Source organism: Ambystoma mexicanum, chromosome 13 (assembly GCF_040938575.1).
Source record: "Ambystoma mexicanum isolate Mex_15411 chromosome 13, UKY_AmexF1_1, whole genome shotgun sequence".
Lineage (NCBI taxonomy): Eukaryota > Metazoa > Chordata > Amphibia > Caudata > Ambystomatidae > Ambystoma > Ambystoma mexicanum.
In genome coordinates this window covers 199,325,212-199,348,300 of record NC_090938.1, presented here as the reverse complement: position 1 = coordinate 199,348,300, position 23,089 = coordinate 199,325,212, and the positions used below count along the sequence as shown (strand labels likewise).

Below are 23,089 nucleotides of genomic sequence, written 5' to 3'. Positions count from 1 at the left end.
TCCCTTCGGATACCTCAACTCCGGCAATGAATTCAACATTTTCCTACATAAGGCCATGCCCGACCTGGGTGCGAGGGGTAACCTGGCTTATGTAGAATATGTCCTCATCAAAAGTTCATCTGTGGAGGAACACATAGCGGAGATCCGTTATGTTCTGACACAGTTGAGGGCCGCCGGAGCAAAACTTTCCTTTCAGAAAGCACAGTGGTGTAGAACCCGTGTTAATTTCTTGGGGCATGAGATTACTCCTCAGGGTCTCTGTCCCCAGGAAAAGAAAGTGGAAGCACTTCAGAAACTGAAAGACCCCACAACTCTGCGGGAACTAAGGAGCCTCCTTGGACTGACTAATTACAGCAGAAAGTTCATTGAGGGCTACGCAGAGATCACCAGACCCCTGATTCATCTCCTGAAGGGGGGGGTCAAGTGGGAATGGGGTCCAGAACAAGCCGAGGCAGTAAAACAACTCAAAAGAAGCCTCTCACAAGCGCCTTGCCTAGCTTACCCTGTCAGAAACAAGGAGTTCTTCCTGGAGACGGGGTTCTCTAATACGTGCTTGACGGCAGTATTATATCAAAAGCATGACAAGGTCAATAAAGTAATCTCCTATGCGAGCAAAACTTTATCCTCTGTGGAGGAAAAATTCAACGATTGTGAGAAGGCACTCCTGGCAACGGTGTGGGCATTGAAGAATTACCGCCCGTTTATCCAGGGGGAACACATCATAGTGGAGACTCCACACCAGCCTCTGCAATATCTCCAAAGTGACAGAATCCGGGCCGGAAATGTGAGTAATTCCCGAATTACTTCCTGGATTCTGTCAATGCAAGGCTTTCCTGTGGAGGTCAGATATGGCCAAAACAAGAAGAGTCCCCTCACGCAAGGTCTGGCTGACTTGCATGATTGTGCCAGAGAAAACTGTCTCGAGGACGAAAGTCTAAAAATCAAGGACAACATGGAAGCTTACCTTAATTCCCCACACAAAGTCTTTGAAGAAGACAAGTGTGAGGGAATGCCCACTGTCTATGTGGATGGATGCTCTTACCATGTTGATAACAACGGGGAGAAAGAACTGGTGGCCGGCATAGGGAATGCATGGGTGAAGGAGTTTCCAGAACCCTCCGCTGGATACAAAATTTGTCCCCGAAGTAGTCAGGTGGCAGAATTGATGGCTGTGCATCAGGCCATCCTCACTGCTGTCCAACATCAACTCCATGAACTGGTCATAATCACAGATTCGGATTATGTATGGAACGGGTTCGTGGAGCACCTGGTTAACTGGAAAACCAGAGGCATGTTATGTGCTAATAACAAACCCTTGAAACATGGGAAGTTAATTCAAAACATTGATGATCTGGTCACATCGAATGGGATGACCATCTACTGGAAAAAGATCAAGGGTCATTCCAAAGTAGAGGGACCAACAAAACTGGAAATGACTTAGCTGATCAGCTGGCCAAAACCGGGGACATCCAAGGGGATCTAATAGAAATAGAGTCCCTGTTGGGGGAAATCCAGGTCACTGCTATCACTAGGTCCCAGACAAATGCTCACAATGATCTTTCAACTGCACAATGGAGTAAGGAGACCCCTGATGCTGATTTAATTACATCTCAGAAGGGGGATCCAATTATTGGTAAGTTTTACCAACACCTTGAGGACCCTGCGAACTTTCCCCTGACGGATACCGATTACATTGGGAAAGAGGACCTAAGAGTGTTGATGAAATGTCCAAAAATGTTCCGAATCCAAGACGGTTTGTTGGTAAGGAAATCCCAAGCTGGCCATGATCAGTGGGTGGTTCCTACCTCATTCCGAAGCCTGATGTTAAGTCACACCCATGATGCGGCCACCGCCAGTCATAGGGGGTTACACACAACACTGGAAATCTTAAGAGAGGTTGCATACTGGCCACACATGGGGCAGGACCTCGACCAATACTTGAAGGGGTGTCTTGTGTGTGCACAATTTCAGCCATCACATTGCTTACAGGCCAGCTTCTTCTGGAGCATTGGAGAGATATAACCGAACCATTGTGAGCATCTTAAAAAAGTTTGTGGCAGATTCTGGGCCAAGTTAGGATATCCGATTACCTCTGGTCCTAATGGCCATCAGATCTACCCCTTCATCTGCAACCAAAATGTCACCATTTGAGTTGATGACTGGACGCAAGATGGTGCTTCCCCAGCATTTGCTCTACAGAACCCAAGAGCAAACGTTGATAAATGCCTCCACAACTCATGAGTATGTGGAGAATTTAATGAAACACCTTCAGCATGCTTTTGCCTATGCTCAGCGGAATCTAGAAAGATCAGCCGAGAGCATGAAGACCCACTATGATTTAAAAACTACCCGAAAGGAATATAAGGTGGGTGATCGGGTCTATCTATACAATTTCCAAAGGAACCAGGCCAAACAGCGAAAATTCTTGCCTACATGGAAGGGACCGTTTGAAATTATAGACAAAATCTCCCCTGTGGCCTACAAGATCCGCATCCGCAAAGGCGGTTTGGCGGAAGGGGAAGAAAAGTGGGTACATATAAATCAGCTAAAGTGTTGCCATCCCAGGCACACTCTGCAACAACTGGAGGAATCCACTGGAATCCCAAAGGGGGTCGCTCCAGAGTTATTCAGTTCCAACCCTAAAATATTCCACATATAGCATATAAAAATTCTGTGATCCTTGTATATATATATGTTCTTGTCTCCTAATTTAAAAAAGAAAATGTATATGTTCATATCTTCTGATTCATAAAATGTATATGTTCGCCACACCATTAATAGTGGTGAAGAAATGTCTACGAATAGGTATTGCCGCTTTGCTTTATCATCCTAGGAGAGATGAAACCATGGAGACTGACCAAGGAGGACGACCGGGGACCGGGAGCAGAGACCGGAGGGGCCTGGGGTACCGCCCAATCCTCCCATCAGGACCAGCAAGGAGAACTGATTGATCGACTGGAGGGAGGAAAAGATGCTGAACTGTGCCATCCATGGAATTGGAAGAAGAGGAGGTGAACATCCCAGATCTTGCGAGTTCCATCAGCGAAAGGACAGAATGGCCATCGCAAGAGGGGGGGCTTGTGGGATGTTTTTACCCATGCATCCAAGCATTACCATAAAACTGTGCAGTACTGGCATGGAAAACATCATGATGGCCAGAACTCCGCAGAGAGTGCACAGGGAAAACATGAAGAATAGGCTGCCACCCATTTTTTCCTATGTTGTGAGCACAGGAGGGCACTGCCTAAAACCACCATTGGGCTACACACACAGTAGCCTGAAACCATTGGTAATGGCAATGCTGATTGCCAAAAAGCAACTCAGAACTGTGGGGAATTCATTTTCTTAATCCCAAAAATGGTTGCATTACCAGTACTCACCACTATCAGAAAGCCGGCGTTTTAAAACCACCAGACTTTTGTGTAAAACTGAACAAATTAAACAAAACCAGACCAAGGAAAGACTTGCTAAGAGGTGGATACAATGTAAAACTATATTCTGAAATGACTTGAAGGAAGTAATTATTTAATGTATAGGTAAAAATTGTCAGTTTGATTTGAATGTAGAAAACTGGGAACAAAAAGTGACATTTAGCTGAAACCTGGCTTAATTAAACTGAATTCTGCCTGACAACTACCCCCGACAGGAGTTGAAACTGGATCAACAGCCACTCTTCCCAGGCCTAGCTGCATCCTGCCGCCCCTTGCCAAAAGGAGTTGACACCTCTCTGATTAGATTAGGGGCGGAGCACCTGGGAACTGGAAGGGACCGAACAATGCAACTTCCTTGACTCAGGCAAATGTTATATTGGGGGCGTCGTAAAATAGCTTCCTCTTGGGAGAAACTGGGGGGCAGCTGTGCCTCTGTGAACAAGCTGGCTTGGGGGAAGTGGATAAACCAGTTATTCCACCATGTGATGTGGGAAGCCACATCCCTTTTTGACCATGGCATAATTTAAAAAAAGACGGATAATTCATAGTACAGACTTGTCAGAATTATATAAGTAATACCATTATTCTTGTGATTTTTCGGTGCACATTTTAAGAGGCGTTAGGACCCTGTGGTGTATTCTGGGGGGTTGCTAGCGGAAAATAGGGTCTTACTCCAAATGTCTGCATGTTAAAAATCTGACACTTCATCAATTAATGTCCATACTCCTTGCGCACATGTGTGTAATTTTGGGTAAATGCGAAACCAGTTAAAAAGCGCAAAATGTTGTCATTTTTGAATGCAAGCCCCCAGGAAGATCAGAGGCGGACAAGCATGGACCATAAGGAATATATAATGTGTACATGTAATTTCAACAAATTGTATATCTGGGAAAGATGTATTTGAATCAAATATAGATTTGTGGGCAGACTGACCAGTGGAGGATCCTCTGACCCATAAACAGACCTCATCATGATGACAATCCATTTCCTTCCCCCAATCATGGGAGAGGGGAGAATTGGGCCAATGACAAGTAGAGAGGGGCAGGCTTAGCTAGGCCCAGGCACACACCCATTTTCAAAACACATAAAAAGAGACTGCTGGGACAGGTAGAGACATTCAATTCCATTTGCTGCGGAGAATGCTGACCGACGACTTCACATCCAGAGATCCAGACTTCAAATCCATCAATCTCCAGAACCTGTAGCAGAAATTAACTCCAGAATTTGTAGCAGAGCGGCCTGAATCCACCAGCTGAATCCTCTTCAACAGGCCTCAAAACTAACCAAACTATTCAACAGCCGGGTGAGCTGTTTGAAGTTTTGCCGAGAATTTTTGCAAGAACCTGTAGCAGTACTGAGAAAGCAGTGTTACATCCAGCATCCAGAGAGGCTAGACCAGCAGAGCAGAGATGACCCAGATCGCTGTGAGCAGAACCGGTGCCTGATTGACCCGCCAAGCAGACAGAACCGCAGCCGGATGTGTTGACCAGATCCGTGATGAGGCCTAGTTCAAATTTATATTGTGAGTACCTAGCAGAACTGTGCAGAACCAATCTCTTGTTAAAATAATCTAATCCAAACTATTTTAACCTAAGTAGAACTGCCTCCTAGAAATCGTGTCATCTGTCATTTTTAAAGCTGCACAACTGTCACCTGTCAATTCTGCAGCTGCAAGCTGTCACCTGTCATTTTGAGTTTACTTTAAATCCAAAAAACTACCTTTATTTAATCGTCCGTATCTCTCGAACCATTTGGGCAGGAACGAAATTAGAAGAATCTAGGCTTTCCAACGAACCTAGAACCGACTTCCTCCTCCCTATACTTTTCCCGTAATCGCGAGACACGCACTCGCGAAATTTACCGCGATTTGCGATTTGGCCCGATTTCTTCATCTGTAGAAATCAGCAGCTTTTTGCTTCTCTTTGCTAAAATTCATTTGCAATCTGCTAATCATTCATAGAGTATTGTTAAAGTGGGCCTGAACTAATATAAAGAAGCCATCACCTACCCTGAACCTCTTGAGGGAATTAAAAGCAATTTTAGCACCTTTTCACTTCCTTGCAAACCACATTAAAGTTATTCACCTGTGTTTAAAACTCATCCCTGTTTTCCCTAAGCTTGCTGGGAGAACTGGAACTGTGTATTGCATTATAAAGTGTGAGTTGTTGGGATTCTTGAAGACTGTGTGCTCTCCTTCCATTTCTTGTATTGCATAGGGGGGGGAGTGAATTGTCAAAAGAAAAAGTGATCATATTACCTTTTGCTAAAATCATAACAACTTATTTCTGTACTGCATTTTATTCCACCTTGCATTTCCTTGAAACCATCAAGCATTTTCATCTACCTCATCCTCTACACTACTCATAAGTAACCAAATCAGTGTACCTCTGTAACATTATCCATTGTTGATCACGGTCATATTCTGAAGTGTGATATCAGTTATCAATTTATTTATAAAGTGTGATAGATATATATTGTTGAATTGTCCAAATAAACCTTTTAATTTGCAAAACAAACCTACTTCTTGGCTCAGTGGGGTCAGGGGGATTCTAAGAGGGGGGTGTGATACAAGGGTTGTCATCCAGAGTACTGAACTGGATATAAAAATACATCAATAAGGGTTTTCCTCAGCATCCCAGACTAGGCATTGACTTAGCTGTATTGTTGATTGAATATCGCTTACACAGAACAAACTAATTTAGGGGAAAAAGCTGTTAGGCACAAAAAAAACCTATCCAGGCAGAGGCTGCGGTGCTCCCAAGAAACTGTAGTGTCTCGGTGACACTGCCGATGGAAGGCCACAGTAATGCAAGTGCAATGCCGGAATAAAGCTGGGTACTGACCAAAGAAGCACCTATACTAAGTCTGGACCAAAAGCACCAGAGAAAACAGAGCAGGAAGGAGAGTTTAGGTGTAAAAGGAAGGAAACTAGGGAAAACTTCTGTAAGTAACACTGGGGAAAAAAGGACAGAGGGAAAATAAAGGAAGGTACTGGGAAGGAGGGAGGAGCACGGAGTAAGCAGAGGATAAGGAATTAATAGCACAAACGTGCACGGAGAGAAAACTGGCAGTGTACCAACCCGAAAGCCTAATGCGAGTAGGTTGCAATGCATAGGTTTACGGGTTGGTGTGACAGAAAAGGCTTCCGACGGCGGCAAGCCGCGGAAAGACTAGACCGTCACTGAAAGATACGTGAGAGCGCGACGGGGAAGTCAATGGCCTCCAAAGTGCCATTGACTCTACACACGCCACTTTCCACAGCGTGTGACAGTATTCAGGGGAGGTGGTGCAGTGCAGCAGGGCTTCCCCCCGCCTCTGGTGAAGAGGAAGAGGATTTTGTTTAGGGCCCCTACATTTTCACTCGTTCGAGAACCCGCTGCTAAATCAGACTGAGCATGATGATAAGGCTCCTTCTGATTATCAGCCTGTCAATCACCTTGAGGTCACAGAGAATCTTTTAACTCCTAGAGTGTATCTGAAAGCAAACCAGTCTCCAATTACCGCCCACTCCATCCTGGCAGTGTTGCAGGATCAACCTCCAGAACAAGGAAAAGTGTATCAGACTCAGAACAAATTGATCATATTTGACCAGAACCATCATTTGTGATGGACCTCTTAGAAGCCCTGCTTGGTGCCGCCAATTTAAAGCTGCAAGTCACTGAACCACAGGTTATCTTATTCAGTGTCTTAGCCCATGGATACAGGTTGTTTACGTTCGCTTACCTGTCTGAAAGCCTTTGTTGCCCTGAAGAAGGCTGGGCCACCGTTTATGATGATGGCCAGGTAGCAGCCGAAACTCGAGTTAGCAATTGTCTATGAACATCTTTTATTAGTCAAGAAGTGCCTTTCTTTGCAGTTTGTGTAATGTGTATGAACAGTTTAGCATTGATTGCTTATATGTGACACAACCTCACATAGAAGTTATGTCAGTTTGCACACCTTCTGTTTGCTGTGGGTGCAGGAGCTGATGTGCTAGTACAGCTTGAGGGAATATACGCGGAATCTGTACTGTATGTTATCAGTATTACCACAGTACTATATGTTCATTTGTGTACAATACTGTCATTATTGTATATATATGTATTTATGCCACTATTTTCCTTTAAAAAAAGGTCCTAAATATTAAATGTGAAATTAGATTCTTTCGCCATTTACATTGTTTCTTTCGTACTTCACAAATAGAGCTTGATCTCTTAACTTGCTTTAACTTCCAGTACTGAATATTTTCACACACAATTGGCAGCAATCCCCCGCCCCTTCTTTTTCTTAATTGAGAGTGCGTCGGGAATCCGGGAAGGAGAGTGGTAATTGGTGGGAGGCAAGGCCACGCAGTGCTTGTTCTTCTTCTTGCTGATAGATTTTTATCCATCAGCTGTGATTTTTGGATACTGAGCCTCATTACTCCATCTTTTCGGGTTGAGTATGTAGTCGTGGGTTTGTATTCTTCTTGGTCTCGGTCTTCGAGGACAGGTGACAGGGACACCTGAAATGGACAGGAGGAGTGGGGGGAGTGGGTGGGGAGACATTAGAACGACCTGGCCGGTGCCTGATGCTGTGTGCCTTCACAACACTGGTCTTATGTATGCAGCCTTCGGAACTACAACCGAATGCTAGCTTTGCAATTTAGAACACTCACTAAATATTTATTCATGTCTCGGTATGTTGCCTATCATAGTCCATGACCACTAGGTGGCAGTAGAGTGAAGTCATGTCTACATTCATTTAAATTACTTGGTTATGGAAGGTACCCCATTCATGTGCAGCATCTCAGAGGGATTAGCAGTGAGGTTTGCAGTTACTATTTGATGGGGGCTTTTTCTGGTGAGGTTGATTTCTTGAAGAATTGTTAAGTGAGCAAAAGGGTATCACTTCAAAACATCGAGGATAAATACTGCAAGTCCCAAAACAACACATCTTTTTAATTGCCTTTTTGCCCATTTCATAAATATTAAATAGGGGGTTGGGTTGTTGTATTAATTAAGGTGGGGATGTGGGAGGGGTTTCTGGGGGGCGGGAGGGTCTCCCTGCATTTATTTTCGTTGAAATGTGCAAAAAATCAAAAAAGAAAAAAGAAAGTGTGGTATTTTAGGATTCTGTACACAATAATCAGGGGTCATATCCTAAAAATTAAAGTGGGGTGACTCATAAACAAACACAATGAGATGTGACGTCACCAGACATTAGCATATCAAGGTGAAATATGCACATTTCATTAAACTGGGTTTTCATAACCACCCAAATTGCACAGGACGAACGGCATTTGCCTTTCATAAAATGAACACACACACAAAACCAAGAGAGGATATTTAATTCTTATAGGGTGTTTGAAAACTTTAAAAGGTGTGCATGTTTTAAACTCCAATAACCAATACAAATGTTTTCTACTGGGACTTGCAGTACCAAAATGGGACATTTCACCTTTAGTTGTTTGTTATTTTTTATCAAGTTATATAGTGCAGTGGTGAAGTGTCCGTCGTACAAACCTGACGACTGCGGTTTGATCCCTGAGGGCAGCTTTAATTCATAAATTCAAAGAAGACATTCACTGTTTCTCATTTTAGCTGGGGGGACTGAGTCCACCCTCTGAATAAAGTGGGTGGACTCTGTCCCATCGCACGTACCCTTGACTTGAGCCCTGAAAATAATCCATATTTTAACATAGTTCCAGCAAAAGCGCACACCTTCACTGAACACTCTGGCGCAGCCTAGTACAGGGTTTTCCAATCCCAGGCCATTTAGGATTTTCCAGATACCCCTCATCAATACTCATGGGATACATTTGCATACAATGATTCTACAATATTTGCAATGTTTTTCTCATAAATATTAATCCTGGAATCTGGAATCCTGATGGGTTTTCAGGATGAATATCCTGAAAACCCATCAGGATTCCAGCTTTCCAGGCCCAGAGTTGGACAACCCTACCCTAGAACGACATACTACTCACGTTTTCTAAAGTTAAACCAGATGTTTCCATTTGCGGAAATTTGTGAGTGAGACTGCATTACTTTCAGTTGACACCGAGGGAGTTTCCTGAACATTTACCCATCTGCTGACTGGGCCATTCTTATGGGTGTTGCCTCGGAATCCTGATTTGTGCTACTGGGAAAAGGGATCCCCTGCCTGTAAGCGGTGATTCACAGGAATAAGCCCTTTCCGTGGCTCACAGCATGCAAGATGTGGCTGCATTTTTCCTCTGCTGGCATACTGCAGGTGGCATGACCACAGCATAGAGAAATAGCGGCAAATGCCCATCTCTACTATTGTGCGCAATATGCCTGTGTACTATTTTAAGGGTGAGGGCAGGTTTGGGCAGATCAGTCTTTCACGGGGGCCACTGTGACTGTGACACTATCAGTGGAATCACTATATGCGCCCCCATAAGGAGAACAGCAGTAATTCTGTGGTTTTTCTGGTGAGCTGCCATCTAACACATTTGCCGTGACCTACACTCGGTCCAGAGGATTTACTGCAGGATTGCCAGTGGTGGGTAGGCGGTGTTAATCCCCATTTCTGGAGACTTTAGGACTAATGGGGTATTTTTATGGATTTGTCATGAGCGGTAGCGCTGCATGGTCATGTTGAGGATTTACTTTGCACTGCAAGCTGGAGGTAAATCCTATACCCCACCTCCGATCTTGGAGTTACGATATATGATATGATATGATGGGTTATTCATAACAAGCTTAATACCCAGAGGTTTCTAAGCGCGGACCCAGGGATCGAACCTGTGGTGCTCAGTGTCGTCTTGCTTCCAAGGCGAGCACGTTGCCCTGAGCTATCCTCCCGAGTTCAAAGGTGTCGTTAAATTGGACATCATTCCGTTTCCGCTCAAAAAAGTGGCAGTCACAGAGAAGGTGAGCGGGCACAGCACTAGATAATGGTCATAATGCCAACTGAATATGGAATCCTGTTTCTGTTGAACGATACATGTAACTCAGGAGGAATGAATGCTACCGTTACTGGTCGCAACTAGTTTTATAAGAAAATGTTTATATGAGAAACGTATGTACGAAAATTCAATAAAAAATATGATCACAAAAAAAGTGTTGGAGATGGAATTACCAGACATATCTACTGCACCGCCAGACTTGTAATGAGGCCCATATATTCTAATACGTTGTTCCTCTTTGCCTTCAGCATTGTATGGCCACGTGGGCCTACCACACGCAGAGCTTTTTACAAATGAAAGAATATGCAGATCCAGAGGAAAACCAATGGAAGGGTTTATCCCCCTTTGTCCAAGGACGGACTGGGCCAAAACATTGTCTCGGGCAACAATGAAAAAGTGGCCCACCCATGTAAATGGCAATTCATTCCTTTTGTGACACTGTTTGAATCGTACTCAAGGGGGATTTTTTTTTATAACATGTGATGCAAATTGTGTATTTTAAAGAATATTTATTCAGCAACACTGGTCAAACCTATTAGCAGCACAGTGAAGTAGCTCATCAAACTGGGCGGCCCACATTGGCCAAAAAAGTGGCCCACTTTGATGAAAGAAACTGGCCCACAACAGCCTTTTGTTTTTTTGGTCCGGCCACAGGCTTATTGCCCTATAGGGCACTCCGAGCCTGCCTTTGTCCCAGTGTTAGTCCGCAATGTCGAGCACGAGATTGACAGTTTCAAGGTTCATTGAGGGACTTAAGTCTAGTCCACAACCCCAGTGCCCCCACCTGGTGCATACAACAATAAAAAGCCTGTCTTACTTCAGCTCGTCCTCCCTCAGGACCTCGACGTTGAGAGACTTCCGGCGTTCGGTCAGAATCTTCTTCTTCTTCTCCCGTTCGGTCTGCTTCTTCCCGCCTCTGCCAGTCTAGGAACGACAGCACGTGGTTATTCAATTATAGGTTAACAAAGAAGTCAGTTATGTGATCTCTGCACACATTGTAGGGTGGACAGAGAGGTCACTGCTCACATATTAGTGAAACACCAAGGCCCCTGTTTCACCAGTGCCTGGACATGGAACTCACTTTCTCCTTTTTTACTTTTAAAACCTTTCTTATCCGTTATCCCATTTCCGCATGCACACATTGTTGTAACTTTATAAGAGTAAATATGTAACAGCCTATTCATATTTTTCTAATTTTGTTTATATCTGCCTATTGAATATCTTGCAATTCTTCTGGAATCATTGACTACAATAATGGTGGTCATAATAGGATGTCCTCTCTGCAGACATACGTAAAGTGTACGCATCTCATTGTAAATACTTCCACAATCATTTATCAGTCTAATATGTTGGCATGGGAGGAGTCGTGCCACAGTTGGCCTCATTACAAGTATGGCGGTGCAGGAAAAAAGTGGCGGTAATTCCGTGACCGCTCTTTCCTGCACTGCCGAACTACAAGAGGTGGGGGGTAACTCAGGCTCTCACTGGCAAAGAACTGCTGGTATTACCCGCACCAGTATTACCAGTGTCATTAATACTGGCAATCCCCCCATGGAGCCCTATGGATTCCATGGAATGGGAATTTACCTACCGTTGCTGGCAACTGTAATATTCCGGTAATTCTGGCAATATCAGGAGCGGGTAACGGTAGATCCATTTGCTGTTATCTCACCGGAATTCACAGCGGGATACCGGCAAACTAATAATGAGGCCCATGTCTATTTAATGTAATGTAACTGGGACATGTATAGTGTGCCTTCTGCCATTTTAGCATCCTCTTGACACTAGGTACAGTAAGAGAGAGAGGGAATCGCTGGAGTTAGTGAGGAACAAGAGAGAAGCAACACTTCAAACCTGAGGTCTTGATGCATGCATCAAGGAAGCAGCTGTGTCTGTGTTCTAGTTACATTCTAGGTGAGTTGGCTTATGGCATAATGGGTTTATGTGGCATATGGTACAACCAGGCTAGGTTGCCTGCTAACAAGTGTCACCATATCAGCATGGGTAGGTCTGTAGGGGCTGTGCTGTTGTGTTGTGTCCGCGATGGATGAGTGGTATGGCGTTAGAAGGTGGACAATTGCCTGAGTGCAGAGCTGCTGCTGTGTGCTCATTTATTGGCTGGGTAGGGTGGAAAGATGGAACATGAGTGTGTTAGTGAGGAGGAGACTGGTTATTGCAGCCTATCTTCAGGCGCTTGCTTACTTATACGCTTTTTCAGGAAACTCTAGCACAGGCGTTCTCTTGCTTTGCTGTAATATGGGATTCTGTAGTACAGGCTTGCATAGCATTATGCAATGCAAGCCATGGAATGCTGGAGTAGCCTGGAACCCTGTGTTCCCTCAGAGTTCCAGGAATTACAGTTAGGGGTTTCAGGATGGGAGATGCTGGGAGAAGGATGCTTACATTATGGCTCTCCCCATGTATTCTGGCTTATACCCTATAACATAAATAAAGCACATGTGCTGACAAGGCAATGCTTATGTGATATTCTGTAACCGTAAAAAGGCAATTTCAAGTAGACACCAGTTGCCACTACAGTGGCACCTTGCTTCTGGCACCCCAAAGACTTGCACCAGCCCAGAGTTCTCCCGACTGGTCCTTACTCTTCAGTAAAGACTTCCCATGTTTGAAGAGCTTACCTACCGATTGGATCACTACCTCATCCCTACGTGACTTTCATGTTAAAATTCCCCAAGAAGGCAATGATACCTAATCAAGAGGTGGAGTCAGATATTTTAGAGGGTCTTAACTCAAGCTGGAAGCCCCCATGACAATTTAAAAGACTAGTTTTTACAACTTCTGGAATTTGACTCTTGAGGGACGGCACAACCCAATGAAGATCCTGTCTTCCACAGCAACCTGCTCGTGGACCCCAAAAGTTGCCTTTCTTTATCTCAATTTTTCCTTTCCCCTCCCTTTCAGCACTCCCATGTCTCCCGCTTCATGTCCTCTCTGCCCCTCTTTCCTATGTCCCCTCTGTATATTCATCTCTCATCTGTACCCCATCTCTCTCCTATTCCTTTCATTCCCTCTTTTCTCTTCTTTTCTTTACTCTCCTCTCACTCCTCTCTCCTCTATTCAATTTCTCAATCACCTGTCCTCTCCCTTCTCCTCTCTCTCTCTCTCTCTCTCTCTCTCTCTCTCTCTCTCTATCTCTCTCTCTCTCGCCTACCATGTCCATCCACTTCTCTCTGATCATCCTTCTCCTCTCTTCACTTCATCTTCCTCCTCCTCTTCGCTCTTCTCATGTATCTCCTTTACTCGTCTCCTCTCCTCCCCTCTTCTTTGTCTTCACCCTCCTCTCACCTCTTCTCTCTATCAACTCCTCTCCAGTGTAATTCATCTCTTACTGTACTTACCAGGCAATGTTATTCCTGCCCATGTGATGTTTCACTTTATCATGTAGTGCTCAGAATACTGTTTACCTTATTTGCATGCAATATAAATGTAGAGTAAATTATGTAGTTGCAGAGCCCACAACTGCAACCAGTTGCTTCTGGACAGCTAATCACATATAAACATGCCACTAACTCCACCCCACGAGCACTGCCATAATAGCCAGCTATAATATCTTGTTGAGTCTCACAACCATATTTGACTGTAATACAAGCAAGAACGTATTCACCAACATAGCAAAACGCATAGCACTTGCACCCGTCATGTAATACTGCTACCAAAAAGTGATTGTCATCTGGGCAAAATGGGCCTCATTATAGGCTTAGCAGGATCCTGCCGGTAAGTCTCGTGGGATACCGGCAAACCGTGATACTGTTACCAGCATCTGGCCTGCCAGAATAACCAGCAGATTATAGGTGCCGGCAATGGTGGTAATTCCCCATTCCAGGGAGATCCATAGGACTTTATGGGGTAATTTGCCAGTATTAATGACAACGGTATTGTCGTGCCAGCAATACCTGCAATTCTTTGCCGGTAGGGGTCGGATTTTCCTCCAGCTCTTATCTGGGGATAAATCCTCCATCCCTACCGGCAAACTTGTATTTGGCTCTGTAGGAAAGGTGGCACTAACAAATGTTTTCACGCCCCGCCAAACTTGTAATGAGGCAGATTGTCATTTTCGACCAGGTAACGTATAGTTTATCTCGTAAAGTATTTTTTCCTGCAAAGTAGTGTCTTGTTTTACCATAAAATGAACAGACAAACACCCATCAAATTGACATGCAAAACAATGTAAAGTTTATAATGCAATTTTTTGGGCCATTACATACAATCAGTTGCTTTGGAACAGATAGGTGTATCTCACAGTGCTGCACAATTTAGTGCCATGTCCCCAAAATAGTCGGCTGAGGTCTACAACCAAATTTGGTTCTCATACCACCAATCAATAACTAACATCGACAGCACACAACCACACACAGCCAACACATAAAAACTGCTAATTGCCGTGCAGTGCTCTACCAATGTTGCATAACCTCACATAAATGCTGAATTCCCTATCAAAATTCTTGCCTCCACCCCCACTCAGCTTTTCACCTCCCACAATACTACTAAAGTATCAGAGGGCAAGGCCGCCGTAGATACCTAAAGTCCTAAAAGCCCTGGTGTTCTAGAACATGAGCATTTCTGATGCTTGCAGAGCGAGATGTGACATTCTTTCTGGCAGCAGGGTGGCAATCTGAGCTGGCCTCTCACCTTCTGCAGGTATCCACCAAAATGCATAGAGATGTTTGAGAAAGCCTTCATCTTCTTGGCATCGTCCTCAGCTCGCTTCCGGTTCTCCTCGTCCTCTTTTCTTGCTTTTTCTTCCTGTTGACAACAGATCATGACATTTTGACTACTGTCCGTCCATGTTTGAGATCTTATGCTAAATACTGAAGCTCCTATTCACAAACAAGTTACCAGACATAACCAGGAGTTATTTATTTACTTGATTTATTGAACATTTGTTATGCGCCTATACAACAAGATGGTGGCTCCAGGATCCACAAGGCAAGTGGGGAGTGGACTGCGGAGTAATAATAATGACAAAAGAAAAACAGTAAATAAACATTTGTGGTCCTACTAGGTCTTGTGGCATTCGGATGTGAAAGTGCTGCGAAGGAAGTGCAGGAGATGGGAGAGGGAGAGGGGAGAGCAGGCTTTGGGTAAGTGCTGGTGAGAGCCCGGGATGGAAGTGCTGGCGGGAGCCAAGGGAGGAGGCCACTGGCTAAGTCCTAGGGCGAAGGGATCCCAAGGGTGGGATGCACAGGTGCCAGGCAGGGACCCACAAGAGCAGTGCTGGGTGAGGGGGTTCTGCTGTCGACTAGGCAGAGGCCTGGTACCTGTGGGGTTTATGAAGGTCCAGACCACCAGTATCAGTGGCAGCGCAGTGATTAGTAGGGAAGGGGAAGAGAGAAAGAGGTAGCAAAAAAGCAGAGCTATGAGAAGTTTGCAGAATTTAAGGAGGTCCGATTTGAGTCTGAGAGGGGAAGGGAGGCTGTTCCAAAGAGAGACAGCAGCCGAAGAGAGAGCCCTGCCCCCAACACTCTGCTTGGAGAAGCGTTTGACGAGCAGAAAACTTGAGCAAAACTATTTGATTCAAAAAGAAATTACTGGCATTAACTTTGACCCACTCCCGACTTACTCTTCTTTTCTAAGGTGTAAGCCAGAAGTAAGGTACAGTTTCTCTTTGGGGTTTCTTTGTGAAATGAATAGTCCACCAGAAGGGCCATTCAAGAATAGCTCAGAGTTAGTACCAGTAACGAATTTTATGAATCAGCCCCTATATGGATAGGAACCATCATTCGGCAAAGAGAAGAGAACTATTCACAAGGCCCGCAAACTGCTCCTGACTACCCATCAACTTCTTGTGCGTTGTAAAATTCAATGTGAGGCCAATTACTGAAGGGGAAGGAACCTTCATGTACACAATGAGTTCATTTCCAATGCAGTGAGTCTGTTTTAGCTTCTACCCACAACCCTCAGCAAGTTATTAGGCTTCTGGAGAGAATAAGAAGCGATTCAATCAGATTTCTGAACTTTTCTCCCAGCCCTCGGAGTTGGGCTGGGAGAGCGCTGTTGAAGGGCTGACTGTTTCACTCTGGGAGTGGGGCTAATAGCTTTTCTTTAAACCAATCGGTTGTCTCGTTTCTGCGATAAATTGCAACCCTGTTCATTTCAAGCGAACCCCTAACTTTTAACGTGAAACACACCGATAGTTCACAATTTTCTTGATAAGCTCTTATCATTTTTCACAGCCCCTTGACCATGAGTGGCTATTCAGTGCACTTGCATCCCACTTCCAAATGATAAAATGATTTTCCTGAAGAAGATATGAGCAGAAACTCTTTGTACTTTCTGCAATTCCACTACCAAGTGGCTAGGGGCACTGTGGCTCAACTTTATGAAAATGTGCTACGCAATGAAAGACTGCTTGCCCCAATGTGTTGCCCAATGAGAAGGCTACCTCTGGCTGTTGTAAGCAAACCAATGTCTAGCCACGAAGGGAAGGGCTCAACCGGTGGATAAAGGAACATGTCCATGCCAGACGGCACACGCCTGCCACTTACTGCCATGCGTGCCTGGCGCTCCTTCTCTTTCGTGGTCCGAATCCTCAGCTGCTCGGCCCTCTCTGACCGACGCTTCTCCTGCGGGGAATCGAACCAGAAAAGGACACTGTCAGATCACACGCCAGGGAACAGTTGAAAAATCTCACCTGGGTCTGTTTAAGTTACTTTACAACACACATGTACACGTATCTCACTGTTGATAAGCCAAATTCCAAATTCAAACTACTGAATTAGTAGATTTGGTGAAGCACTGGAGGAACCACTCCCTGGATACAGGTTGGGAAGGAAATGATAAAATCCCATGTTTATGGGGCTTTGGAACTAACAAAATAATATGGCTTTATAGGCTAATTTGGGGAAGGGTCATTACTCTAAGCGTCTACAAGGCTATTACTACATGGTGGTAGTATGGCAGAGTTTGGGTGGTGAAGTAAAAAATGTTACTTCAAAAGTGAGTAAATTAAATAGACAATCTGATTTAGTAAATGTAACATCGTTTTATTTTTCAGTATTTAAATAACGGTTATCTTCATAAGATAAGCATGTTAATTGCAACTTAGTTGAACTGCATGAGGTACAATACAAAAGTAAATGGTTTCTCAGTTAAAGCAATGTCTCATGTTTTATCTTTCTCTCTCGTGTGCTAAATAGCATGTTGCAGCCAAAAAAGCTGCTCCCAGAGAGGAAGCGTCTTGTTGAAAATAATTTGGCCCGGTAATTGCATTGTTATTTCTCTGTCTGCTTCTGAAGACAGGATATTGAGAATACAGTCACTACCAGTAGTTATTGACTACTGTCTGAACATTCTGATTGGCTGAGGGGCAGGTCAATAAGAATCTCCATGTGCTAATATACAGTGTTGTGCTGCTTTTGAAATTATTCAATCTTCATCAGGAGACCAGAAGGGGGGGATTTTTCGGCTTATGTGGTGCAGTATCAGGCTCCAACTGCCCGGCAAATGTCACAACATGCCATTGTGTGCCTGGTGCTGCAGGGATTACGATTATTAGTAAATCTACCTTCATGCTCCTCCCCCTCAGCATCTGGCGGATGCGATAGCTGTGATGGGGATGGTAGCTGACAATGTCATAGCGCTCGCCCAGCTATTTTGAACAAGTCAAATCGTCCAGACACCGGGGAGTGTTGGGAGAGGCACCGGGAGCAGCATGGCGGTGAGCTTGTGCCATACTTATACGATTAATGACTTTTCAGCTATTTCAATCGAATAATTGGAATAGACACTTTCTCTGAATGAATTCATCTGACTGGCCGCCTTTCGTGAAAGATGGCCAGTCAAGTTCAGCACACGCTCAAATGAGTGCATTAATCAAGGCAACATGGGAGTGATGGTGGCGTGTACAGGCTCGGACTGGCCTATAGAGCAATAGGCCCATGGCAGAACCAAAAACGCAAAATGCTGATGTAGGCCCATTTTTTGGGTCAAAGTGGGCCACTTTTTTGGCCAATGTGGGCCAGCTTGATGAGTAACTTCACTATGCGGCTAATCATTTCTGACCAGTGTTGCTAAATTAATTATCTTTCAAATGCACAAATTCCATCACATTTTATCAAAAAACTCCCCCATCGGTCTTATTCAAACAGTGTCACAAAAGGAATGAATAGTCATTTGCAACTCTGGTCCACTTTTTCCTTGGTGTCCCAGCCAATTGTATGACCCAGTCCATCCCTGGGCCGGCTGATAAGGTAAGGAGCTGGCCAACGGTTGAGGTCAGCGGTGTAGAAAAGGTTGAGTTTCCATGTGGGGCCAGGAGGGTGGGGGGCATGGGGTAGAGCGCTGTGTCATGGGAGTGTAAGGGGGAGTCTTTGGGGGATCCCGCAGCTTGCAGGAGTGTCCCCCGCACACAATTTGGGATATGGTTGAGTGGAAGAGTGGTGGGAAGCCAGTGGGGGTTGCACGGCATCCTCCTCCTAAAAGGAGGTTCAGAGGGGGAGTGGGTCTGTGAAAGGCTTCCCTGCAGCTCCAGAGTTACATCCAGAAAACTGGCTGGCTCCCTCAAAAATGGCCTGTTGGAAATTCACATGGAACCGAATAGTCCGTCATCATTTGAGTGAAACGCTGGAATAGTGATAAGGCGCTAGAAATGAGGTGCACTCGAGCATGTCATCCCTTAAGAGTATGCCCATTTCACCAAGAGTATCTAAATGTGCGCATCACAGACGCCATTTTGCAACCACTGCACGTGGGCGTGAGGGGGCATTTTTGTGCATTTCAATGTGCACCCCGAATTCATAACTGCGATATGCTTCAACATACGCAGAAGGGAAACACCTTCCCTGCCCTGTTCCAAACAGGCCCAGGGAGATGCGTATCACAGGCCAAAGTCTTTCCTGACCCTCTCATGCCTTTTATTTTTTTTAAGTGAAACAGCCTTGGTGAGAACCACTGCTGTCCCCTTTTCATTTCCATCGATCAAGCAGGGATAGGAATATGGTTAATCGCCTTATTTACATTTCACAATATCGGGACATTTAAGGGTCGCTCACTGTGATATGCGCTGCGGTGCCAGGACCCCCCGGGTGCTGAGAGTCTGTGGCCCATCAGTGTCGGGCTGGCGCTCCTGATGTGTGCAAGGGGTTGGCCAGTGCATCACTTTCACTACTGCCCGACACTTCTCCTGCGGGGAATCGCATTAATGCGCAAGTTCCCTGCACCAATAAGGTTGCCTGCGCATTTCACACACTAGCGTAAATAAGGAACCCCCCTTGTCTATAATCTGGCCATCTACAATCAGTGATCGAAGTGAACGGGAACGGTCGGGAGCGGTGTTCCACTACGTTTATTTTTTTCTGTTTACCACTCCTCTACTTTTTACAACCATATTCACCATTCTTTATGGAGGATTTGTCCAATCATGTCCCTGTGTAAGTGTAAAGTTGTAATGGGAGATATAATGATGGGTACTCCCAAATTTTTGTTTTCGGGGGGTCAAGTCTGTAAACAGGGAGAAAGAAGGGAGGAAAGAGAAATAACAGACTGACTACCCCTCTCTCTAAGGTCTTGCGACACAACAGATACAGGTGCTGGAGTGCTGATATGTAAATCTACGGCGGTTACCTTATGGGAGAGACAGTTATTGAGCAGAAACCGTTCAAAGTATATAAATCACTTTAATAGTTAATAATAAAATTACATGTTTTGTAGAGAACTATGCAATAATAGGCTTTTTCATATCTCACTCATACCATTCATACCAATTCACTCATTCTGTGACATCCGGGTTCAGCAATTTAACATTTTCTTCGAACATATTAGTTGTTGGTAATATGTATGACATTTAGAAAAAACAAAAATGGATTTTCTGTAGGTCGACATATGTTTCGGCCCCTTTCAGTAGTCCCATCGTTGTCTACGGTGGTCTAAATAGTCAATGTTGGGCCATCTTCAGGACAGTGATGATTTAGTAAAAGCTTACAGTCTTCACCCTTATTCGTATGAAAAGCCAAAGATGTGGCCGGAACAATTGTTGTGGACCACGGAGATAAGATTGTGGGGTATCTTCTGTATTCCCCTTATCTATAGCCCCCTTGGAGGTGGGTGGAGCTTCAGATTTCTGTAACTCAGTATCGCATTGTGAGATATCTTCAAAATGAGACTGATTGCATCGGCACTTAAACACTTTGTGTCTGTGTTGTTCGTTAGAGCGATGCAGCGGTGTTGCTCGGACGGCGTCTCCTGGCGTGTGAATAAATCGATTTGTTTACGTGTTTAAGTGTTTAAGTGCCGATGCAATCAGTCTCATCTTGAAGATATCTCACGATGCGATACTGAGTTACAGAAATCTGAAGCTCCACCCACCTCCAAGGGGGCTATAGATAAGATATATAGATAAGGGGAATACAGAAGATACCCCACAATCTTATCTCCGTGGTCCACAACAATTTTTCCGGCCACAGCTTTGGCTTTTCATACAAATAATGGTGAAGACTGTAAGCTTTTACTAAATCATCACTGTCCTGAAGATGGCCCAACATTGACTATTTAGACCACCGTAGACAACGATGGGACTACTGAAAGGGGCCGAAACATATGTCGACCTACAGAAAATCCATTTTTGTTTTTTCTAAATGTCATACATATTACCAACAACTAATATGTTCGAAGAAAATGTTAAATTGCTGAACCCGGATGTCACAGAATGAGTGAATTGGTATGAATGGTATGAGTGAGATATGAAAAAGCCTATTATTGCATAGTTCTCTACAAAACATGTAATTTTATTATTAACTATTAAAGTGATTTATATACTTTGAATGGTTTCTGCTCAATAACTGTCTCTCCCATAAGGTAACCGCTGTAGATTTACATATCAGCACTCCAGCACCTGTATCTGTTGTGTCGCAAGACCTTAGAGAGAGGGATAGTCAGTCTGTTATTTTTCTTTCCTCCCTTCATTCAAGTTGTAATGGGAGCCTTTGTTGCTAGTCACTTACACCAGTGGAATACCCCATGTGCAACACTTGTCACATGTTGCACTAGGCTTCCGTCTACCCTCTCCTGTGCCGAGACACCAGTTCCACTACTTTTTTCGGTACACTTCTACCACTGTCTACAATCTGGCAAATTATACAGCAGCGCAGTGACTCCCTTAACGTGGTTAATCACTGGAGTTTCTTCAATGACAAAGCCAAGCAGATTGATTGCAAGTACAGTCAATAATGCATTAAACTAATTTAAATGGAAGTCTGTCATTTCATGCTACAACACAGCAGACCTATTTAAAAAAAATAAAAAAAATAAACACTTCATAGAAAACAATCATGTTCAGAAAGAGGTTGTGGCAGCTCCCTTATCTTCAAATAAGTCAAGGGTATGGATGCCTAAATTCTATTTTGTCTTTATTATCCAATACTTAAGCATTCACGCCCGCTTTGGGGGGCGTACAGGGCTGGTAACGGCACACCAGCCGGAGCCAAGGTGGGCCCGGGCATAGCCTAGCTTGTCTCCTTCTCTTCTAAGCTGATATTTGCGATGCCCAGTGAGCAAGAGGCCAACTATGACCCCCTGAGATTAGCCATTGTATGTCATGTGTCCCCCTTGAGCTTCCATCAGTGGCAGCAGCTAGTGTCCTATATGTGAGAGGCAGACGTTAGACCGCCTTCTGGGCATCATCCAATCAGTGCCGGCCCCAGGTCTGCCAGCGCTCTGTGCAGTATATGTGCGTCCCCCACCCACTGCTCCATCCACAACAAATACAGAACAGCGAGGGGCTTTGTTCTGTTGTTCGACTGATACTGATCAGCCGAACAACACAACTGAGCTCCCTTCTGCTCTTGTAAAGTGTGTTTAATGGCGACTTGCCTCCAGGTCAGTGTCATGTAAACAGCGCCTATTAAAGAATCACTGCGCCCTTTACTTGCTGCAGCGTGGGGCGCCCTTGTGCAACCGCACCTTCTGAGGGCACCTTGAACCGGCGCTGCATCCAATAACATCCAATTAACAGGTCACTTGGGGCCTCATTACGACCCAGGCGGTAAGTTACCGCCTGGGCCGTGACTTTACCACCATGGCGTAAACTACGTTTACGCCATGGTGGTTGGCGGACTTACCGCCCCATTCCGACCTTGGCGCGGCGGTAAGTCCCCAATCCCCATTTACCCTTCCCCATTCCCATTTTTGCCCCATAGGGCATAATGGGAGTGGGGAAGGCGTTAATTACGCCACCGTAAATTACGGTGGCGTAATTAACTCCATGGTCCCTTAGCGCCATGGATTTTAACACCTGCTAAAAGCAGGTGTTAAATCCGCCATGGCGCTAAGGGACCTCGTACTCAGGCGGTAAGGGTCGGCGCTGTTTACGCCGGCGTAAACCCCTTACCGCCTGAGTCGTAATGAGGCCCTTGGTATCATAGCGCCCCCTGTGAGAAACAGGAAGTCTGCAGTTCCTTTCCTGGCTGGCAATCCATGCTTTTCAGCGGCAGGGACATTGCTGTACCACTTTCTTTCCTTTGCACATGTGTGATGATGTGCAGCCTTCTGCAGGCTCGAGCAAACAGGGTCTCTTATCTAATAAAGGGAGCCCTGAAAAATCCTCCCATTTACTAAATAATTGTCTTACAATTCTGTCAGTAAGCTCAATGAGCTCCTCTTCTTCCTTCTTCCGGTTCACAAAGTGCGCCTCGATCAGCGTCTGCAGCTCATTCAAGTCTTTCTCCATACGCTTGCGGTGAATGTCCTACGGGGCAACAGGACAATATTAGAGATCATCCATCCATCCATCCATCCATCCATCCATCCATCC

At 44.8% G+C, this 23,089-nt stretch overlaps 1 protein-coding gene across 1 annotated transcript in view; it reads right to left on the bottom strand.

Annotated features, from left to right (window-relative positions):
* Positions 1–23,089, bottom strand: part of TNNT2 (troponin T2, cardiac type) — a gene marked incomplete at its 5' end in the record, with an annotated part of 101,086 nt that overhangs the window by 42,363 nt on the left and 35,634 nt on the right. Inside the window, 4 exons of the mRNA XM_069633636.1 lie at positions 11,141–11,247; positions 14,974–15,087; positions 16,830–16,907; positions 22,907–23,023. Coding sequence (XP_069489737.1) covers positions 11,141–11,247; positions 14,974–15,087; positions 16,830–16,907; positions 22,907–23,023 — 416 coding nt within the window. The remainder of the gene's footprint in view (positions 1–11,140; positions 11,248–14,973; positions 15,088–16,829; positions 16,908–22,906; positions 23,024–23,089) is intronic.